Genomic DNA, 25,000 nt, shown 5'->3' on the forward strand with positions numbered 1-25,000 from the left:
CACACTCTCCCCTCGCAGCCTTGTCCGGCCGAGCACTGGTGTTGCTGGGGGATGGTGCACAGACTACACTGTGGCGTCACAGAAGACGATACTGGGGGAGCCGGGGTACAACACATTTTTAGCCTGTCGTTTTGGGGAACACTCGAGGTCTCTGAAAAATTTGTCCCACACATGCTGCAGTCAGAGCAACCCTGAATTGGATGGTCGATGATGATTGCCGTGTCCTGATAACACCTGTATGCTTGAGGATTGTGATTACTGTCATTTTGGGGAAGTTTCTGCATGCAGTTAGGACTTAGCGCAGATCCTGAGCAACACTGCTCAGCCATTGTTGTATCATCCGTGGAATTTGAGCGAGACAATACAGTAGGAGAGTTTCTGTAATTCTCAGGTGGAGAAATGGTAAAGCTTTTGAGTGACACAGGACTTAGATCGTCCGATGTCTTGGAGTCTTGGTGTACTGCCTGCACTGAAGGGACGAGAGAGCTACACTGGATGCTTGGGCCAAGAGGGGAACATCTTTGATTAACAGTACTTTGCAATATATCTAAAATAACGAGCTCCCTCTCACTAGCGTACTTTCTGCTGTTATCGGTTTCCGTGTTAACGTGAGAGTCTTTAAGGTAGTTTAATTCTGTATCAGAGGAGGCTGTTGGATTATCAACACCTAAGTTTTCTGATGTGCATGATAACAGTTTATGATTCCGACCTAGTTTTGGTCTCCAGTTTATAGAATGTCCGCTTTTATCTAAACCCGTCGCACCTAGGCTGTTGCAGTCTTTATTGTCATCACTGCCTAAACGTATGATTATTGTCTTAAGTTCACAATTGTCTGACATATCAGCATCACTCTCAGCACTAAGGGCTTCTTCCAGTATTCTGAATCTGCTCTTTTCAGATTTTGAACTTTGTATTGGAGCACTGTCAGTGAAGGCCATATTTTGGTAAGCTACGTTAGTTTTGACACTATAGCAGTTAGATTCAGCACCGTCTTCTGAGGAAACCGGAGATAGTACTCTTTCCTCATTACATAATCTACTTTCAGGTGGTTCTGAATCGAACGAAACACGGTTGTCCTTGTCTACAGATGTCAAACTGCCTGACTTCAGAATCCCTCTGATGTCAGACACTTTAGCAGACACTCCAACTTTTCTTCTGCGGCCATTACTATCTGGAGAGCCGTTACAACGGTCTTTGCTTGTCAACAGAAAATTTTCAGTTTCACCATTAGGAATCCAGCCATGGCTCCTCTGTAAACACTCTTTTGTATTGACATTCTCTACAGACAAAACATCACTTGAACTATGGATGACGCCATTATCACAGCTAACGGACCGTTGCTTCTTCCATGTGGGGTCGCAGGGCAGAGCGGAACCATACCCAATGAAATTAACCACCTGTGTACTACTTGCATTTGGCAAGGAACGGTCCAATAGAGTTTGAATACTTCCATTTATCAGCTTTTCAGTATTTTCAGCGACTTTATGAACACTTTCTTTGCTACTAAGAGCTGCACAATGATTTCCAACGATCTCAGTCGTGTCACAACCCGATTTATCAATAAATATTTTACAGTCGCTTTGCTTTTGTACCACGTCGTCTTCACTCACAACACATGGATTGGACACGCCATTTTTCACATTAATTGGTGTGTGCGGAGGATCTTTCGTCACTGATTCAGTCTTGCTTTCATTTACTTTTTCCATTCCCTGGGGAGTCTCTTCTTCTTCCTTTTCTCCACCTTCCTCCTCTTTATCACTTTTACCACCAGCATTTGCTGATTCACCAACTTTGCCTTCTTTAGTCGCATTTTCTGCCTCAGCCGGTTCTTCCTTGACGTCTTCTCTGATGATGGTTGTGATTATCTTCCCGCCACTACTCTTCTCGCTGTCATTTCTGTTCATTTCGTTGCGAGCAGCCTCAGCCTAAGTTAGTGAAAAGGTCAATTAATTAGCTGCTGAAACTAGTTAGGTATACTGATACTACTGATTAGTCAGAGAGCTATTCTACATAGTTTACAATGATTACCCTGAAGTGGTTCTTTTTAATTACTACCTTTGTTAATTTACAATTAAAGCCTTGATTTAGTCTATCTTATCCTACATAATGTGAGCATGCGTTTAGAACGAACATTATCTAGCAGCATTTGCTAACTTGTAATAATAATATTTGCTATTTCTCTTCTGTTAAAATCAGTGTCAAGCAAAGAGACATATATTTAGCTTTAGTCAATTGAAGAAGTCTTTGGCATGCACTGACTAGAAGTTAAAAAGACCCCAACCACTTCTGTACTGCTCTTTTTATTCACTATTTCTAGGGACAAACCCAGATCTCTCTATGCAATAGGTGGCGCTATGGTGAATGCTAAGAATATTGTTTTCCCAGATCTCTCTATGCAATAGGTGGCGCTATGGTGAATGCTAAGAACATTCTGCAGGTGAACTGAGGTGAATAACTTATTCATTATTATACTGACAGACAGACTCGCTGGAGAAGTTTATTTGTGTTGTAAAGATGGCTGTAAAGAGCGGAAAAGGAACCACATAAAAAAGGTGACTCTATTGGGAACTCTATTTATAGATAATAGACCCATGACACGACTGTCACTACTCTAGGAAATCTTGAAACTTTGGTTCACTAGTTTTATCCTGTGTAAAATATTGTAAATCTATATAGTTCTTGGTCTAGCAATATAATTTTTCATATGCATTTTTTTTTATTAAATTCAGGTTCAGATTATCAGTAATACTTAAAAGTAAATATTCAGAAAATACATTTTCTGCGTAATAACATAAATAAGAAATAAAACAAGAGGGAAAAAAATCAGTTCGATATCAAAATAATTCAACAATGTACGAGTTGTTGCCAGTAGGTTTTGTCTCTAGATTAATTTATATGCTAAGATATAAGCTTTTAAATAATGGTTTATAATGATGCACTTCCTACTCTCTCTGAAAAACAAGTTCTTAGCTAAGTATAGTTAGAAAAGCTAATACTGTACTCGGGTTTCCACCAAAATAGAATCCCAGGCAAATGTCTAGCTCTAGCAGTTTGTTATGAAATTTCAGCTATTTCAATATTACTTTGCAAGGGTCTAAAAAATGGAAGGTTCTGACTAAAACGTGGATAAATTGCACAGGTTTAGATAATGGCATCCCATAGAGAATACCGAAGAAAAAGGTGGCAGAAGATATTAACTAAAGTGTTAGTTCAAACAATAGCTACCACTACGGTGATAAAGTTTTCTACAAAACTCCATTAATAATCTTCGACGATAGCGCTTACATAAAGAGAATTTTAAATACTAAAGTAGGTGGAAGAATGATCATACAAATTATAAAGGAACTAAAGGATAAATTAATATACGTTAAAGGAACTAAAATCAAAGAGCTGTTTTTTAATGTGGCTTCTTCTGTCACGGCAATGGAAGAAAATTCATTCCATCTCGAACCATTGTTGAGGCTGGTGAACCTGTGAGACAAAACCAGACAAGAAGTAAGACAATGTGAAGGAAGGGTCTTCTAACTTGAACAATTTCAACCCTGCAAAAATAGTTTTCTTTTCTTGGGAGGGAAGGACCACTCAACTAGATAAGAGGTCCATAAAATGGGAATTGAAATAAAAAGGAAAAGAAGGTTTAGCGAGACAAATTCACGAAAGGGCCTTCTATTTTGAACAATTTTCTTCAGCCCTGCAAAAATGGTTTTCTTTTCTTGGGAGGGAAGGACCACTTAACTAGAAAAGAGATCTATAAACTGGGATATGAAATAAAAAGGAAAAGAAGATTTAGTGGGACAAATTAACGAAAGGGTCTTCTATCTTGAACAATTTTCTACAACCCTGAAAAAATGGCTTTCTCTCCTTGGGAGGGACGGACCACTCAACTAAAATAAGAGATCCATAAAATGGGATATGAAATAAAAAAGGAAAGTAGGTTTATGATATGAACATCAACAGTTATCTTCCTAACCTGTGATGACATCCAGCTGTGAGTAAGGGTGAAGAACTCTCGCCCTTGGTCTATGTCCAACGACTTCTCTCGAACTGCTCTCGCTACTCGCCTTCGAAGTCGGGGGATCAGAGGATCTAAGAGGTCGTCTGTGGTCTGTGAGCTTCTCTCTTCTCGGCTCCAAAAACCGTCTGCCAGAAAAAAATAGACCTCTCAGCTACGGAGGCTTTGTAGTTCGTTGGGACAGATTGAACACCAGGTAACCTAAGATTCTCCACCTAACCTAACCTAGGAGGCGATTTATTACCTACTTACCTGAGGGAAGGGGGGGGGGGGGCTGCGACCAACCACCCCTTAGACTACACCAGTTTGGGAACCTCTACTCTAAACAAAAGACAGGTAGATCTAGGTATTAGGTTGAAAATATAAAATTTTTAGGGATATGGAGAGAGAGAGAGAGAGAGAGAGAGAGAGAGAGAGAGAGAGAGAGAGAGAGAGAGAGAGAGAGAGAGAGACTGTGAAAAATACTCAAATGTTATTTTCTTTTCAACTTAAGGAATGTATGTGTTCGGACATGCATAAAGTAGAGCAGAGACATTCGTATGTATGTACAGTATACAGCTTAAAAATTCTAGAAGGTATTACATAATATCTGTTTTACAAAGAAAAGAATATTTTTCTATCGTAGTAAATATGAAATGCATAAGAAAATTTTTTAATTTTCGTATAAAGGTAAAATAATCCTCAATAAATGAAGTCCAACATTAAAATTCATAAGAACAACATAACCAAATGGTTTCTAATATTTTCACTTAAAATACAGTAAACGATATCTTCCAATTTCCCTTTACGTCAATATCATCATCACCTTCTGCGACTACTGACGCAAAGGGCCTCGGTTAGATTTCGCCAGTCGTCTCTGTCTTGAGCATCTAATTCAATACTACTCCATTCATCATCTAGTACTTCGCGCTTCATAGTCTTCAGCCATGTAGGCCTGGGTCTTCCAACTCTTCTAGTTCCATGTGGAGCTAATCTCTCCTGGGGAGTGTGAAGAGCATACCCAAACCATCTCCATCTATCCCTCATCATGAACTCATCCACATATGGCACTAGAGTAATCTTTCAATAGTTTCATTTCTAACCCACATTCAATAAATATGTCAAATTCGGAGATAATTTGTATTTTTCCCTAACTAATAAAAACTTGGAGTTATTTACAGACCATAAATCACGATCTTTTCCACACCAGAACCCTAGACGTATTCAACAACAGTCAAACTTACTTTCCCTTCCAGATAAGCCAACGGAAACTAAAACGCCATGAAATGCATTTGAAGACTCATGAAATCCTCAGAGGTTAAACTCCCCACCCGGCAAAGTAATGAGGCTACATTTCACGGGCTACTTGGGCCCAGGGGCACCTGAATTACCTGCGGTCAGGTCCAGCTGCGATCCGTATGCTCTCTTCAGCATAATTTCTCTTGTTTGGTTCGTCGCATTCCCGCTTCCACTGGCGTCGCTCCATAAGCTGGGAAAAGAAGAAGAAGAAGAATAAGTAGCAGAATTAGTGCACAAGGAAATCAGCTTAGGGGATAAAGGCAAGGCTGGTAGCATAAACAAATCGATACTGAATGCAAGTCGAAGAAATATTTTGATGAGTAAATGAAAGCATACGAGACGATAGACTAGGTAATTGATAGAATATAATTTAATATATATATATATATATATATATATATATATATATATATATATATATATATATATATATATATATATATATACAGAGAGAGAGAGAGAGAGAGAGAGAGAGAGAGAGAGAGAGAGAGAGAGAGAGAGAGAGAGAGAGAGAGAGAGAGACTGATAAACAATGGGCAAATGAAAGTACTGTATAGTTGAACAGATAAACAAAATGGTAAGTAAATGAGAGTATTAGATGTAAATAAACAAACAGGAGAAAGGAACCACAAACAAATAAAACAAAGGGATGATAACTAAACCACAACGAAGTAAATAAACAATGGCAATCGAAGCATATAAACAATGGGGGTGGGGGGGGGGGGGTAGCAAAGAGGATAAACAGAGGGAATAAACAAAGGTCTCGCCATGTTATCACCCTCTGCCTACCGCTAGTGAATGCTTCGAGAAAACCATCCACTGTGAAGTGATAACGCATTGTTTCGAGATTAATTTGCAGTTTATTGTTGATATAATTATTACCGGGTGAATAATAATAAGCCATTGGAGAGAAATAGATTTGCAGTGATTTTTAATTCTTAGTTGCTGTTAGAAAAATACTGTCGTTTGGAAAATTTAAGTTAATGGTAAGTTTAAATGGAAATTGAAGTGTGATGTTATTCATTGTTTGAATTATAATTTAAGATTTTAAATGTTTAGGCTTATAACTAAATTTGAAGACACTAATGGAAATTGCATTTGTCAAAGCTTGAAGCATAGGCCTATATATATACACACACACACACACACACACACACACACACACACACACATATATATATATATATATATATATATATATATATATATATATATATATATCCACAAATACATACACACATACATACATATATATATATATATATATATATATATATATATATATATATATATATATATATATATATACATATCCACAAATGCATACACACATCCATACATACATATTATATATATATATATATATATATATATATATATATATATATACATATATACAGTATATATATATATATATATATATATATATATATATATATATATATATATATATATATATATATATAGCCACAAATACATGAACACATACGCACACACATACATACATATACTGTATATATATATATATATATATATATATATATATATATATATATATATATATAGTTACATTTGTATACGTTCATTCATCCATGTGGACTTAATAAACTGAGAGAGAGAGAGAGAGAGAGAGAGAGAGAGAGAGAGAGAGAGAGAGAGAGAGAGAGAGAGAGAGAGAGAGAAACTTTTAAACCTTCAATTGCCACTTGTCTAAAGCAAAAATATAATTCATAAATTTAACCAAACAATCCACCTACCTCATCTCCCTCTTAAGAAGCCCTTTGGGGTTAGAGTCCCTGGGCATAAACCCTGCGGGCATGAAGGGCATCCCAAGGGTAGATCTGATTCGTTGCATGAGTGAAAGCTGCGGTTGGGCAATGCCCAGCATGGCTGACCCTACGTACATGCTGCAAGGAGACGTAGAAAGGATTAATGGTATTCTTGATAACAACGGTTTGATTGAATTGTCATCATATAGGTGGGGATTGCGGGGAGTGAGGATTGCGGGGAGTGGGGAGTGGGGAGAGTGGGGATTGGGGGAGTGAGGATTGGAGATTGGGGATTTGAGGGATTGGGGGTGAGGATTTGGGAGTGGGGATTGGGGGGTAGTGTGGATTGGGGGAGTAAGGATTGGGGAGTGGGGATTGGGGGAGTAAGGATTGGGGAGTGGGATTAGGAGGAGTGAGGATTGGGGATTGAGAATTGGGGAGAGTGAGGATTGGGGAGTGGGGATTGGGGAGTGGGGATTGGGGAGAGTGGGGATTGGGGAGAGTGGAGGTAGGGAGAGTGGGGATTGGGGAGAATGGAGGTAGGGGGAGTGGGGATTGGGGAGAGTGGAGGTTGGGGGGAGTGGGGATTGCGGAGAGTGGGGATTGGGGGAGTGGGGAGAGTGGAGGTTGGGGGAGTGGGGATTGGGAAGAGTGGAGGTTGGGGGAGTGGGGATTGGGGAGAGTGGAGGTTGGGAGTGGGGATTGGGGAGAGGGGGGATTGGGGAGAGTGGAGGTTGGGGGAGTGGGGATTGGGGAGAGTGGGGATTGGGGGAGTGGGGAGAGTGGGGGATTGTTGAGAGCTAGGGGGATTAGTTATTTTTCTTCCAAGGTTGAGAGTGAGGTTTGGGAGAGTGGGGATTGGAGAGAATTGGGATTAGGGAGGGTGGGGATCGGGGAGAGTGGGGATTGGGGAGTGTGGGGATAGGGGAGAGTGGGGATGGGGTGTAGGGATGGGGGGAGTGGGGACTGGGGAGAATGGAGAGGGGGAGCGGGGTTAGCGACTTCCTCCCTTACATAAATACTTAGATACTTGGATGAGGTCTTATTTTCTTAATAATTGTTATACTAACAATAATAATAATAATAATAATAATAATAATAATATCAACAACAACAACAACAACAACAACAACAACAATAATAATAATAATAATAATAATAATAATAATAATTAGTAGTAGAAATTCAGATTAGATTATATTAAAATAACATCGAAATTTTAAGTTATAATGAAATCTTTATAGTAAAAAACCCCTGTGAAAATTGCGCATTTTACACAAGAGATTTCAAAGGAGGAACCTAGACCTATGTGTGAAAATACCCATCTTTAGAAGATGTATGATCGTGAAAACATTTCCATCATAGTGATCAATGATTTTAACTTCCTCGAGAAATACTTTAAAAACGTAACTTACTGATTTTTCTAAAAGTATAATAAAGAAGGATAAAATGAAAGATCTTAATTATATAATCAAATTCTTGGATTGAAGGAACAGTGAGAGTTAAAAGGGCACGACTCAGCCCCATTTAAACAATTGTATTTTCGGGTTACTTCAAACTCCAACCACATTTTTATTGCTTTTTGGACCGTCTTTTTAATTAGAACATAATTTGAAAGATAACTCTAAACACTAAAAACTATGAATTTGAAATATTCTTAGCATTTCTGTTTTTATATGCATTGTCTTATCAATGTATATAAGTACTTTCAAATACGACTATTTTCCATATGGAAGTTTTACGTTTTTTCTAAAAGTGATTGTACAGATTGTAGGCTCTAAAACTATCTACCTTTTCATGTTTCATGTTTGAATGCCAAGAACCTCGTTTCCTTCCTTCCTTCTTCTTTTTTCTTTTCTTTTATATATATATATATATATATATATATATATATATATATATATATATATATATATATATATATATATATATATATATATATATATATATATATATATATATATATATATATTTTTACAGATTGATTGAATAGATTTTTGTATGAATAAGTACAAAATTTTAGCAGTAATTTTCCTCATCAATGAGGATCATAAGGACATAATCATTACATTTCACTGTTATTTACCAAGAAGGGGAGAGTCACCTCAAATCAAATCCAGAAATATATACACAACATGTATTAAATGACACACATAAACAAGACGTAACTGACATAATATATTCTTGTCAGTGTATTTCTATGGTCAAATTTTACGCTATTGACATATTTAGTTATCGTCTTTGACACTTTATGCATCTTTCTGAATAATCATAAGACAGCTATTATAAATACATAAACGAGCAGACAAAGAAATACGATGAACAAAACTTAAGAGTTGAAGGAAACTTTTATTTAAAGAATACCATAGAAAATATTAGAAAACGCATGATTTATTCCTCAAGAAATCATAGAAAACGGTAGTCTTACTTTATATGGGATACTAAAATAACTATATTTGCCTGGACTCAAATAAATCTTTGAATGGAATTCTTGAAGAAAAAGCAGATAAATAGGTAACCAGGTAGAAAAGGGATTGCCTATGGGACCGGATGAGATTTTGTAATTATATATAAATGGCTTTTTAGCAATAAAAACTATTATTTTTTTTTTTGTAAAAAAACGACTTGAAACACCTAAAGAAATAAATAACTTACAAAATATGAAATGACACTTGGATCAAACGGCTCCACAGAAAACCACTTACACCAATTTTGAAATTCTGATAATTTCACACATGTATATTACTGGAAAAAAAATCCATAATTTTAGTGACATTTCATTCTCGTAGCCATAAGCAAGAGAACACTGACCTTTCAATAGCTGCACTTGGGGATCGATCCGACGTGCGGGAAAGACTGGCTTTACTAGCTGACCCGATGTGGCATCGAACGTTTGTGGTGGTTTTGAAGGCCGATCGGTCGTTCTTCTCGGGCCTATGTCGTTGAAAAAAGAGATTCAGATTAACGTTTGAAAACGTTTCAAAAGGGACTGGTGAGAGAGAGAGAGAGAGAGAGAGAGAGAGAGAGAGAGAGAGAGAGAGAGAGAGAGAGAGAGAGAGAGAGAGAGAGAGAGAGAGAGAGAGAGAGAGAATGTTTACAGACATAAAGAGCAGTACATACAACGTTACTATTTATGTTGAAAATCACAAACCATATTAAATCAGTTTATTCTAATAATAAAGAACTGAAAATCTAAGCCAATGAAATAAAAATATTAATACCAATAACTGATTCTAAACAACAAATCAACCTTCTTATTAACATGGCAACTATAAGGACGTGTTACAGATGGCTTCAAACTGTTGGAACCTTGATTTATGTCTACTTTAGGCTCCAGGGCCTTTAAATATGCGGCCCCGAGACTATATAATAAGCTCCCACGAAACATTCGAATGATTGAAGACCTTAAGGCTTTCAAGAGGAAACTGAAGACTTTCTTATTTCATGAGTCCTTTGACAGTGACGATTTAACAGTAAATGAACAATACGCGATATGAAACGTTAAATACTCTGAAGGAAAAAGGTAAAACGACAGTGGAGGTCCTGTAGAGAGTGGGGTTCCCCTGCTGTATGAGACTGGAAAAACAGCCATCAAAGTAAAAGTAAAAATAAAATAAAACTGAGAAGCAAAGACATCATACCTCAGAAGTATGATGTAAATCTTCGGGAAAAAGAGTAAGACCAGTATGACTAGGGCACTCAGGGAAGTGCATACACTCATACATATGATTTTGTGATCGCTGCCAAAGTATATAGGCACCCACGCCATCTGTTGAGAGAAAAGGATGGTAAATTAAAGGCATCAACAAATTAAAATTCTAACATTCTTTTTTATGTGTCGGAGGTCACAAGGTAGGCCTATTAAAAAATGGGTGTAAATTTAATGGAAAATCTATCAACTACTTTGTTATATATTGTAAATCCATCTTTGAACAAGGTAAATCAAATTTGAAGAAGATAAATCAAATCATTATCAATTGCTAAGATACAACCTTTTTGTTGAGGGTGCACTCAGGCACGCTGCTCTGTCTTCTTTCTCTTCATTTTTTTTTTTTCATGTTTTTATATTCTATATATGAAAGATCTAATTTAATGTTGTTATTGTTCTTAAGATATTTCATTTTGATGTTTACTCACTTGTAGTTTATTTGTTTCCTTTCCTCACTGGGCTATTTTTTTCTGATTGGAGCATTTGGGATTATAGCATCTTGCTTTTTCAACTAGGGTTATAGCTTAGCAAGTAATAATAATAATAATTAAAGCTGGATGCTATAAGTCCAAGGGCTCCAACAAGGAAAATATCCAAGAAGAAAGGAAATAAGGAAACAAATGGAACAACTATCAACTATTATGTTATAATATAAATCCATCCGTGAAATTTGGCGTGTTGGGATGTTAATTTTTAAGAATTAACTTTTTATTTCAAGTAATTTTGTTACGAAGTCTTACGTAACCTGTTTGAGTGTTATGTGACCCTAAATCTTTGTAACTGGCCCAGGGAGATTTATGTACGACACGTGAAGTGTATTTATTTTGGCTTTACTTCGTGTGGGCTAAAATTTGCAAGTTTATCAAATCTTTCAACAAAAGCTTTATATAACATTTATCAACGGTCGCATTTTGCTGTAAAATGATTATATCTACATAAATCCAAGTCGCCTCTTATCCATATGACATTTTATCTACATGAATCCAAGCTTACCCATATGACACAAGTTGTGTACATCGAGAACCCGATAAATTTGGCTTCGTTGAAGTTTTCTGGGAGATTACGAGTCTTGATGGCATACACTGTACACATAGCGATCAAGAAAAAATCCCAGCCCATTGGGGCTATGATGCCTCGAGGGGAGGTGTTACATACCAAATGCACCTGTGGAAAAGAAGAAGAAGAACGTTCAATGACGCGCGGTAAATTTGACTCTGGGAAGAAGAGAACTTTACGAGTATTTGAGAAAGGTTCGTTATTGTAAGACTATGAGATGTTATTGTCTTATTCTTCGGGTACTGAGAAGGGATTGTATAAAGGTCTGTTATTAATTTCTAAGACTCTTTTGTAGAAGTTATGGAAAATTGCTAGAGATAAGAAGGAAATTCAGGTTGAAGACTAACGAGTTTCTATTTAAGGTCAGCGTTGACCAGACAACAATAGTTCCGCTACTGATGACAATGATAGCAACACCAATAATGATATTAATAATACTGACGATAGCATGCAACTACTCTTATTACTGTAATGAATAAAATGTACTAATTAGCATCATTGCCAACCACTTGATATGTAGCTAAATTAATTAATCAATTTGTAAAAAGGTGGGTACGTTAACATAATTTCTTTACGAGAATTACTATATGGGCTTCCATTTGCCATTTCTTTACGAGAATTACTATATGGGCTTCCATTTGCCATTCTCATGTTCTTCAATTTAGATCATAAAAAATACGAACATGGAACTTCCTCTGCAAAAGCTACAATTGAACTCAGTCGCCCCCCCCCCCCCCCCAAAAAAAAAGAAACATAATTTAGGAACTTGGAAACTTCTTCAAATATAAACAACAATCCTAGAACTTCCTCTGCAAGATCTATGTTGGAATTTTCCAGGAAACAATTTGGGGAACTTCAGAACCTTTGAAAAATACAACACTGGAACTTCCTCAGCAAAACCTATATTGAAACACTCTCTCTCCAAGAAAAAAATTTAGAAACCTCCTGTCGAAAAACATACTTGGAATATCCTCTCCATCTCCCACTCACTGACCTCTCCTGTCTTCGGATAGATGTGCATCACGTCGGGTCGGTCCAAGATAAGCATAGTAGTGATAATACCAGCTTCGATACTGATCAAGATGCAGGTGATGACAACCTGTCGAAGTGGAGCAGAATATAAACATTTTGAGTTTATAAAATAAATATAGTTTGAAGAGGTGTAATCCGAGGGAAGTAGAGCAGAATATAAACCCTTGAATATAAAACTAATATATCTTTAAGAGATGTAACCTGAGGGAAGTAGAGCAGAATATAAACCTCTGGATATAAAATAAATATAGCTTGAAGAGGTGTAATCTGAGGGAAGTAGAGCAGAATATAAACCCTTAGATATAATATAAATATAGCTTGAGGGAAGTAGAGAAGAATATAAACCCTTGCATATCATATAAATATAGCTTGAAGATATGTAACCTGCAGGAAGTAGAGCAGAATAAAAACCATTGGATATGAAACAAATATAGCTTGAAGAGATATAAACCCTTAGATATAAAATAAATATAGCTTGAAAAGATGTAACCTGAAGGAAGTAGAGCAGAATATAAACCCTTGGATATGAAACAAATATAGCTTGAAGAGATATAAACCCTTAGATATAAAATAAATATAGCTTGAAAAGGTGTAACCTGAAGGAAGTAGAGCAGAATATAAACCCTTGGATATGAAATAAATATAGCTTGAAGAGGTGTAATCTGAGGGAAGTAGAGCAGAATATAAACCCTTGAATATAAAACTAATATATCTTTAAGAGATGTAACCTGAGGGAAGTAGAGCAGAATATAAACCTCTGGATATAAAATAAATATAGCTTGAAGAGGTGTAATCTGAGGGAAGTAGAGCAGAATATAAACCCTTAGATATAATATAAATATAGCTTGAGGGAAGTAGAGAAGAATATAAACCCTTGCATATCATATAAATATAGCTTGAAGATATGTAACCTGCAGGAAGTAGAGCAGAATATAAACCCTTGGATATGAAATAAATATAGCTTGAAGAGATATAAACCCTTAGATATAAAATAAATATAGCTTGAATAGGTGTAACTTGAAGGAAGTAGAGCAGAATATAAACCCTTGGATATGAAATAATTATAGCTTGAAGAGATATAAACCCTTAGATATAAAACAGATATAGCTTGAAGAGATGTAACCTGGGGGAAGTACATCAGAGTATAAACCCTTGGATATAAAATAAATAGAGCTTGAAGAGATATAAACCCTGGGTATTAAACAAATCTATATTGAAGAAATGTAACCTGAGGGAAGTAGAGCAGAATATAATCCCTTGTATATAAAATAAATATAGCTTGAAGAGATGTAACCTGAGGTGCATTCTTATGAGATATAACCAGAGATACTGTTTGCTATGTGTTTATGGCCTAATATGTAGACTGTTTTGAAAATAATAAAATAGAGTCTAAGTAATTTTTCTCTTCACCGTATCTAAATTTTTAATAATTTCAACCCTTCCTTAATTAATTTTAAGAAATAGCCTGCTAAATTCATATTAAGAATAGTACTGTTAAGTATTTTATATAATAGCATATTATGTAATACAGGTAAAACATTCTTTATGACAGCATACTTTAGTAAAATAACAAGAAAAATATCTACTTTAAAGAATTTTGACCAATAATCTATCTGTACAGCATCAATTCATTAACCTCACAGCATACTTTAGTAAAATAAAGAAGACAGAAGAGAAGAAACTGGATGTGGCAGAGATGAGAATGTTGAGATGGATGTGTGGGGTGACAAGAAGAGATAAAATACGGAATGAAGTAATTCGGGGTGCCACAGGAGTTGGAGAACTATGAGATAAGATCCAAGAAAGTAGACTGAGGTGGTATGGTCATCTCATGAGAAGAGATGAACAGTATATTGGGAGGAGAGTGATGGAAATGGAGGTACAGGGAACGAGAAGGAGAGGGAGACCAAAGCGAAGGTGGATGGACTGTATCAAGGATGACCTTCGATCAAAGGCATTAACCGGTGATGAAGTGTGGGACAGAGGTAGATGGAGAAAGCTGGTCAGAAACATCGACCCCACATAGAAGTGGGAAAAGATGCAGACAAAGAAGAAGAAGAAAGTAGTGACCAATACTTTATCCGTACAACATTAATTTAATAATTTTCTCCTTTGCTATACAATCCTTAGGATCCCATAGACGAAATTAAAGATTTAAGGCTTTTTGGATTATAAAAATGTGTTTATTTTACCTGGGCAGTAGCCGACATGAAACGCGGCTTGCGCATCATGATCTTCTTCGTTCCTGCCAAGATGCGCGCGATGCGGTTGGTCTTAGTCACCAGCGCCGCGTAGATCATGGCGAAGGACAGGCCAGGGAGGACGCGCGCGAGAGCGCACGATGAAGGCGAAGGACGCGCCAATAGAGGGAGGGTGGCGCAGTAGGATACCATCATTCCAACGAAGATTATGTAGGATAATTCACGGGTGGAAGCCTTGAAAATTGATATGAAAAAATGGAGGATTATCAACGATTTGAAAGTTAATGAAAAATTGGACAGTTATCAATGATTTGTAAGTTAATAAAAATGGTCAATTATAAATGATTTGAAAGTTAAAAAAGGACAATTATTAAGGATTTGATAGTTAATAACAAAAATGGACAATTATGTATTATTTGAAAGTTAATAAAAGGACAATTATCAATGATTTGAAAGTTAACAAAAAAAAAAAAAAAAAAAAAAAAAAACCGGACAATTTCAATGATTTAAAAGTTAATAAAAATGAACACTTATCAATGATTTGAAAGTTAATAAAAAATGGACAATTATCAATGAATTGAAAGTTATAAAAAGGACAATTATCAATGATTTGAAAGTTAATAATAAAAAGTGGACAATTATCACTGAATTGAAAGTTATAAAAAGGACAATTATCAATAATTTAAAAGTTAAAAAAAGGACAATTATCAATAATTTGAAAATTAATAATAAAAATGGACAATTATCAATGACTTGAAAGTTATAAAAAGGACAATTATCAATTATTTGAAACTTAAAAAAGGACAATTATCAATGAATTGAAAGGTAATAAAAAACTGGATAATTATCAATGATTTCATCGAAAGCCGAAGATAGTTTCTTTATCAAGCAAGTCTATGAAACTTGAGAAAAAAGACAGACAGGAATAAAAGATCGGCGCCAATGACCTTAGATGTCAGGATGCCAGATAACTTATAATCAATCAATCAAGAGTAAAAAATGAATTTATATCAATATTGGCACAGTCGAGTTATTGTCTTACAAATCCAGAATGACGTATTTTTCCTAACGCGAAATTACTGAGACAAAATTATAAATTTAAGATGGAGTTTGACAAGATGTTTATAACATGAAAATCTATATATGTTTATGATGTTAGATAAGGGATTATGAATGTTCAGGACAAAGAAGGTTTCAAATTAAAACTGAGTTTATAGGTTCGGTAAACACAAGCATACATACACACAGTTATTATACATAAAACATATTGTACACACACACACACACACACATATATATATATATATATATATATATATATATATATATTATATATATACACATATATATTATATGTATATACACAGTATATATATGTTTGTTTATATAATCTCTGTATTTATATAATTACATATACGTAAATATATATAATGCTTTTTCTCTCTCTCTATATAAATATATATATATATATATATTATATATATATATATATATATATATATATATATATATATATATATATATATATATATATATATATAAATATATATATATATATATATATATATATATATATATATATATATATATATAAATTTATATACATAAATAAATACAATATATATATATACATATATATATATAAGTATATATATATATATATATATATATATATATATATATATATATATATATATATATATATATATACATATATATATGCGTTCGTGTGCGTGACATTAAAATCACATTACTCTAATAAATCTCTCATTGATTCATCACTGACAGAAGATAGATAAAAAAAACTCACTAAAACATCAAAGCGAAAATAAAACAATACAAAATCCAGCACCATATACGCGTTCACTTTCACCCTCTCCCCCCCTCCCTCTCTCTCTCTCTCTCTCTCTCTCTCTCTCTCTCTCTCTCTCTCTCTCTCTCTGAAAGCAGCAAATACCTTAACAATGGGAGTGTGATTGTGCTTGATAAACACAATCATGGCGAAGAGAGTTGCAAGCATTCCCAGGGTGGCCAAGCACAAGGCGGCGATGCTTTCCTCATCATTCCACAAGATGTATTTAACCTCGATGGCCTCGCAACCTGCAAAGCAACAATTAGCAGTTTGAGTGAACTCTTTATTTTAAAACTTTCATTTCAAGTTTTTCTATCGTCAAAAGTGTCTTGTTATGAATCAATATCAGAAATTGATTTTGTAAATTGAATATGATTATTGTGTATGTATTAATGAAAATAATTGATTCTGATTAGTTTCACCTGTCAGTTACTATTCTGTCTCTTGCCTGTCTTGTTGTGGTCATTGACGTTACGGAAGGAGTTTTACCTGCCAGTCAGTACTCTGTCCCTCTCCTGTCTTGGTCTGGTTAGTGACATTAGGGAAGGAGTTTTACCTGCCAGTCAATATTCTGTCCTGTGCATGTCTTGGTCTGGTTAGTGACGTTAGGGAAGGAGTTCTACCTGTCAGCTTACTATTCTGTCCTTTGCCTGTCTTGTCCTGGTCAGTGACGTTAGGGAAGGAGTTTTACCTGTCATTCAATACTCTGTCCCTTGCCTGTCTTGTTCTGGTCATTGACGTTAGGGAAGGAGTTTTAACTGTCAGTCAGTACTCTGTCCCTCTCCCGTTTTGGTCTGGTTAGTGACATTAGGGAATGAGTTTTACCTGTCAGTCAATATTCTGTCCCTCTCCTGTCTTCGTCTTGTTAGTGACATTAAGGAAGGAATTTAAATCTGTCATTCAATACTCTGTCCCTTGCCTGTCTTGTTCTGGTCATTGACGTTAAGGAAGGAGTTTTACCTGTCATTCATTACTCTGTCCCTTGCCTGTCTTTTCTGGTCATTGGCGTTAAGGAAGGAGTTTTACCTGTCAGTCACTACTCTGTCCCTCTCCTGTCTTGGTGTGGTTAGTGACATTAGGGACGGAATTTTACCTGTCAGTCAGTACTCTGTCCCTTGCATATCTTGGTCTGGTCAGTGACGTTAGGGAAGGAGTTTTACCTGTCAGTCCCTACTTTGTCCCTTGCCTATCTTGGTCTGGTCAGTGACGTTAGGGAAGGAGTTTTCCCTGTCAGCACTCCTCTGTCCCTTGCCTATTTTGGTCTGGTCAGTGATGTTAGGGAAGGAGTTTTACCTGTCAGTCGGTACTCTGTCCCTTGCCTATCTTGGTCTGGTCAGTGACGAAAGGGAAGGAGTTCTACCTGTCAGTCGGTACTCTGTCCCTTGCCTTTCTTGGTCTGGTCAGTGACGTTAGGGAAGGAGTTCTACCTGTCAGTCGGTACTCTGTCCCTTGCCTATCTTGGTCTGGTCAGTGACGTTAGAGAAGGAGTTCTACCTGTCAGTCGGTATTCTGTCCCTTCCCTATTTTGGTCTGGTCAGTGACATTAAGGAAGTTCTACCTGTCAGTCGGTACTCTGTCCCTTGTCTATTTTGGTCTGGTCAGTGACGTTAGGGAAGGAGTTCTGCCTGTCAGTCGGTACTCTGTCCGTTGCCTATCTTGGTCTGGTCAGTGACGTTAGGGAAGGAATTTTACCTGTCAGTCCCTACTTTGTCCCTTGCCTATCTTGGTCTGGTCAGTGACGTTAGGGAAGGAGTTTTACCTGTCAGCACTCCTCTGTCCCTTGCCTATTTTGGTCTGGTCAGTGATGTTAGGGAAGGAGTTTTACCTGTCAGTCGGTACTCTGTCCCTTGCCTATCTTGGTCTGGTCAGTGACGATAGGGAACGAGTTCTACCTGTCAGTCGGTACTCTGTCCCTTGCCTATCTTGGTCTGGTCAGTGACGTTAGGGAAGGAGTTCTACCGGTCAGTCGGTACTCTGTCCCTTGCCTATCTTGGTCTGGTCAGTGACGTTAGGGAAGGAGTTCTACCTGTCAGTCGGTACTCTGTCCCTTGCCTATCTTGGTCTGGTCAGTGACGTTAGGGAAGTTCTACCTGTCAGTCGGTACTCTGTCACTTGTCTATCTTGGTCTGGTCAGCGACGTTAGGGAAGGAGTTCTGCCTGTCAGTCAGTACTCTGTCCCTTGCCTATCTTGGTCTGGTCAGTGACGTTAGGGAAAGAGTTCTGCCTGTCAGTCGGTACTCTGTCCCTTGTCTATCTTGGACTGGTCAGTGACGTTAGGGAAGGAGTTCTACCTGTCAGTCGGTACTCTGTCCCTTGCCTATCTTGGTCTGGTCAGTGACGTTAGGGAAGGAGTTCTACCTGTCAGTCGGTACTATGTCCCTTGCCTATCTTGGTCTGGTCTGTGACGCTAGGGAAGGAGTTTCATCTGACAGTCACTACTCCGTCCTTTGCCTATCTTGGTCTGGTCACTGACGTTAGGAAAGGAGTTTTACCTGTCAGTTACTACTCTGTACCTTGCCTATCTTGGTCTGGTCAGTGACGTTAGGGAAGGAGTTCTACCTGTCAGTCGGTACTCTGTCCCTTGCCTACCTTGGTTTGGTCACTGACGTTAGGGAAGGAGTTTTATCTGTCAGTTTACTACTCTGTCCTTTGTCTGTCTTGTTCTGGTCAGTGTCATTAGGGAAGGAGTTCTACTTGTCAGTCAGAACTCTGTCCTTTGCCTATCTTGATCTGGTCAGTAACGTTAGGGAAGGAGTTTAATTGTCAGTTTATTACTCAGTCCTTTGTCTGTCTTGTTCTGGTCAGTGATTTCAGGGAAGGAGTTCTACCTTTCAGTTAGTACTCTGTCCCTTGCCTATCTTGGTCTGGTCAGTGACGTTAGGGAAGGAATTCTACCTTTCAGTCACTACTCTGTCCCATGCCTATCTTGGTCTGGTCAGTGACGTTAGGGAAGGAGTTCTACCTGTCAGTCAATACTCTGTCCCTTGCCTATCTTGGTTTGGTCAGTGACGTTAGGGAAGGAGTTCTACTTGTCAGTCAGTACTCTGTCCCTTGCCTATCTTGGTCTAGTTAGAGACGTTAGGGAGGGAGTTCTACCTTTCAGTCACTACTCTGTCCCTTGCCAATCTTGGTCTAGTTAGTGACGTTAGGGAGGGAGTTCTACCTTTCAGTCACTACTCTGTCCCTTGCCTATCTTGGTCTGGTCAGTGACGTTAGGGAAGGAGTTCTACCTGTCAGTCAATACTCTGTCCCTTGCCTATCTTGGTCTAGTTAGTGACGTTAGGGAGGGAGTTCTACCTTTCAGTCACTACTCTGTCCCTAGCCTATCTTGGTCTGGTCAGTGACGTTAGGGAAGGAGTTCTACCTTCCAGTCACTACTCTGTCCCTAGCCTATCTTGGTCTGGTCAGTGACGTTAGGGAAGGAGTTCTACCTGTCAGTCAATAGTCTGTCCCTTGCCTATCTTGGTCTAGTTAGTGACGTTAGGGAGGGAGTTCTACCTTTCAGTCACTACTCTGTCCCTTGCCTATCTTGGTCTGGTCAGTGACGTTAGGGAAGGAGTTCTACCTGTCAGTCAATACTCTGTCCCTTGCCTATCTTGGTCTGGTCAGTGACGTTAGGGAGGGATTTCTACCTTTCAGTCACTACTCTGTCCCTTGCCTATCTTGGTTTGGTCAGTGACGTTAGGGAAGGAGTTCTACCTGTCAGTCAGTACTCTGTCCCTTGCCTATCTTGGTCTAGTTAGTGACGTTAGGGAGGGAGTTCTACCTTTCAGTCACTACTCTGTCCCTTGCCTATCTTGGTCTGGTCAGTGACGTTAGGGAAGGAGTTCTACCTTTCAGTCACTACTCTGTCCCTTGCCTATCTTGGTCTGGTCAGTGACGTTAGGGAAGGAGTTCTACCTTCCAGTCACTACTCTGTCCCTAGCCTATCTTGGTCTGGTCAGTGACGTTAGGGAAGGAGTTCTACCTGTCAGTCAATACTCTGTCCCTTGCCTATCTTGGTCTAGTTAGTGACGTTAGGGAGGGAGTTCTACCTTTCAGTCACTACTCTGTCCCTTGCCTATCTTGGTCTGGTCAGTTACGTTAGGGAAGGAGTTCTACCTGTCAGTCAATACTCTGTCCCTTGCCTATCTTGGTCTAGTTAGTGACGTTAGGGAGGGAGTTCTACCTTTCAGTCACTACTCTGTCCCTAGCCTATCTTGGTCTGGTCAGTGACGTTAGGGAAGGAGTTCTACCTTCCAGTCACTACTCTGTCCCTAGCCTATCTTGGTCTGGTCAGTGACGTTAGGGAAGGAGTTCTACCTGTCAGTCAATACTCTGTCCCTTGCCTATCTTGGTCTAGTTAGTGACGTTAGGGAGGGAGTTCTACCTTTCAGTCACTACTCTGTCCCTTGCCTATCTTGGTCTGGTCAGTGACGTTAGGGAAGGAGTTCTACCTGTCAGTCAATACTCTGTCCCTTGCCTATCTTGGTCTGGTCAGTGACGTTAGGGAGGGAGTTCTACCTTTCAGTCACTACTCTGTCCCTTGCCTATCTTGGTTTGGTCAGTGACGTTAGGGAAGGAGTTCTACCTGTCAGTCAGTACTCTGTCCCTTGCCTATCTTGGTCTAGTTAGTGACGTTAGGGAGGGAGTTCTACCTTTCAGTCACTACTCTGTCCCTTGCCTATCTTGGTCTGGTCAGTGACGTTAGGGAAGGAGTTCTACCTTTCAGTCACTACTCTGTCCCTTGCCTATCTTGGTCTGGTCAGTGACGTTAGGGAAGGAGTTCTACCTTCCAGTCACTACTCTGTCCCTTGCCTATCTTGGTCTGGTCAGTGACGTTAGGGAAGGAGTTCTACCTGTCAGTCAATACTCTGTCCCTTGCCTATCTTGGTCTGGTTAGTGACGTTACGGAAGGAGTTCTACCTATCAGTCACTACTCTGTCCCTTGCCTATCTTGGTCTGGTCAGTTACGTTAGGGAAGGAGTTCTACCTGTCAGTCAATACTCTGTCCCTTGCCTATCTTGGTCTAGTTAGTGACGTTAGGGAGGGAGTTCTACCTTTCAGTCACTACTCTGTCCCTAGCCTATCTTGGTCTGGTCAGTGACGTTAGGGAAGGAGTTCTACCTTCCAGTCACTACTCTGTCCCTAGCCTATCTTGGTCTGGTCAGTGACGTTAGGGAAGGAGTTCTACCTGTCAGTCAATACTCTGTCCCTTGCCTATCTTGGTCTAGTTAGTGACGTTAGGGAGGGAGTTCTACCTTTCAGTCACTACTCTGTCCCTTGCCTATCTTGGTTTGGTCAGTGACGTTAGGGAAGGAGTTCTACCTGTCAGTCAATACTCTGTCCCTTGCCTATCTTGGTCTGGTCAGTGACGTTAGGGAGGGAGTTCTACCTTTCAGTCACTACTCTGTCCCTTGCCTATCTTGGTTTGGTCAGTGACGTTAGGGAAGGAGTTCTACCTGTCAGTCAGTACTCTGTCCCTTGCCTATCTTGGTCTAGTTAGTGACGTTAGGGAGGGAGTTCTACCTTTCAGTCACTACTCTGTCCCTTGCCTATCTTGGTCTGGTCAGTGACGTTAGGGAAGGAGTTCTACCTTTCAGTCACTACTCTGTCCCTTGCCTATCTTGGTCTGGTCAGTGACGTTAGGGAAGGAGTTCTACCTTCCAGTCACTACTCTGTCCCTTGCCTATCTTGGTCTGGTCAGTGACGTTAGGGAAGGAGTTCTACCTGTCAGTCAATACTCTGTCCCTTGCCTATCTTGGTCTGGTCAATGACGTTAGGGAAGGAGTTTTATCTGTCAGTTTACTACTCTGTCCTTTGTCTGTCTTGTTCTGGTCAGTGTCATTAGGGAAGGAGTTCTACTTGTCATTCACTACTTTGTCCCTTGCCTATCTTGGTCTGGTCAGTAACGTTAGGGAAGGAGTTTAATTGTCAGTTTATTACTCTGTCCTTTGTCTGTCTTGTTCTGGTCAGTGACGTTAGGGAAGGAGTTCTAACTTTCAGTCACTACTCTGGCCCTTGCCTATCTTGGTCTGGTCAGTGATGCCAGGGAAGGAGTTCTACCTGTCAGTCACTACTCTGTCCCTTGCCTGTCTTGTTCTGGTCATTGACGTTAGGGAAGGAGTTCTACCTGTCAGTCAGTACTCTGTCCCTTGCCTATCTTGGTCTGGTAAGTGACGTTAAGGAAGGAGTTTTACCTGTCAGTTACCACTCTGTACCTTACCTGTCTTGTTCTGGTTTGGCCAGTAACCTTGCTGGCATCGCTGGCAAGTGGTTTCATTCATCAAGAATTCATCCTCCTCACATTCTATGCAGATCCAACAGCATCTTTGCGTATCGTCCCCGGTTTCCACAAAACTCTGGAAGATAAGAGTTAGTCATGACGTTCGAGTTTCTAAAAAAAAGTAAATATTTGTTTAGAAGGTTTAAGAAATCATTATTTAATCCATAATTCCTAATAATGCAACAATAAAAACCAATACAAAGATGTGATTGATATTGTTATATTATGAATTTAAACATAGAATGGGGAGTAATTTGCAAGCTAAATGAATGAACAATATATATGGTGCTAAAGTGTCAGAATTTTATTTTTTTTTCAAACTTATTTTAAGCCTTTTTTACTATATTCATTCATATGCTAATGATTTATTGACATGCATAATAATAATAATAATAATGATAATAATAATAATAATAATTCTACTGTATTAATTCATTTGCTTTTGCTGTTATGTTCTACTGGCATCATCATCATCATCATCATCATCATCATCATCATAATAATAATAATAATAATAATGATAATAATAACAATTTCACCATTTTATCAACTGCGATATTCCTGTCAATTCTCAGAAGCTACAAGCAAAAACCATCAGTCTTTTATAACTTTCGCAGCACAACCCTCAACTCTAACGAGAGAGTATCCAGAATCTTTTGAGGATAGTTCACAAGCCCCACAAAGTGTGCATTTTTCCGTTCCCCGTCATTCAGACTTGCGCCTGAGTCCTCTTGAACGAGGTGTTTGTTTACAAGTACTTACGAGAGAGTTTATGAAAAGAAGCGGCCTTAATCCAGTCCGCTCCATGGAGCTTAAAAAATGACTAGACTTTGAAGGCGGCTTGTTTTGTGTGTGTGTGTGTGGGGGGGGGGGAGTTATTTATGTTTATTTTGTGCGTAAAGTAGAGAGGGAAGTTTTTCATTGCGCTTGAAGGAAGAGTTAAATTATTCGTTTTTTATGGCTGAAGTGAAAAGGGCTTTTTTTTTTTTTTTTTTTGTATTGGGTCAGAGTTTTCTTGCTTGGGGATACACTCGGGCACACTGTTCTGTCTAATTCATCTTCCTCTTGTTTTTATCAAAGTACTTATAGTTTATATAGGAATTATTTACTTTAATGTTGTTACTGTCCTTAAAATATTCTATTTTTCCTTGTTACCTTTCCTCACTAGGCTATTTTCCCTGTTGGGGCCCCTGGGCTTATAGCATTCTGCTTTTCTAACTAGGGTTGTAGCTTAGCAATTAATAATAATAATAATAATAATAACAAATTTATTAACTATCAAAATGACTAAATGTATCATTATTATTATTATTATTACTATTATTATTATTATTATTAACTAAACTGCAGCCCTGGCTGGAAAGGCAGGATACTTATTAGCCCAAATACTCCAATGGGGAAAAAATAGCTCAATGAGGAAAGGAAATATATAAGTCACACGAGAGGTAATGAATAATTAATATAAAATATTTTAAGATCAGCAACAACGTTACAATATATATATATATATATATATATATATATATATATATATATATATATATATATACATATATATATATATATATATATACATATATACATATATAAACTATTATTATCATTACTCGCTAAGCTACCACCCTAGTTGGAAAAGCAGGAAACTATAAGCCCAAGGACTCTAATAGGGAAAATAGCCCTGTGAGGAAAGGAAACAAGGAAATAAGAAAAGTAATTAACAATTAAAATAAAACACTTTAAAAACAGTAATAACTCAAAAGTAAACATTTCATATATAAACTATGAAAACTTTAACAAAAAAAAGAGGAAGAGAACTAATATAGAAT

General features: G+C 37.9%; 1 protein-coding gene across 1 annotated transcript in view; it reads right to left on the reverse strand.

The window, feature by feature from the left end:
- LOC137644159 (uncharacterized) overlaps positions 1 to 25,000 on the reverse strand; it is a 96,153-nt gene that overhangs the window by 446 nt on the left and 70,707 nt on the right. Inside the window, 4 exon segments of the mRNA XM_068377149.1 lie at positions 1 to 1,925; positions 3,971 to 4,140; positions 5,383 to 5,480; positions 7,048 to 7,197. The exon segment at positions 1 to 1,925 is cut by the window's left edge and continues 446 nt beyond it. Coding sequence (XP_068233250.1) covers positions 1 to 1,925; positions 3,971 to 4,140; positions 5,383 to 5,480; positions 7,048 to 7,197 — 2,343 coding nt within the window.

The sequence above is a fragment of the Palaemon carinicauda genome, chromosome 7 (assembly GCF_036898095.1).
Source record: "Palaemon carinicauda isolate YSFRI2023 chromosome 7, ASM3689809v2, whole genome shotgun sequence".
Classification (NCBI taxonomy): domain Eukaryota; kingdom Metazoa; phylum Arthropoda; class Malacostraca; order Decapoda; family Palaemonidae; genus Palaemon; species Palaemon carinicauda.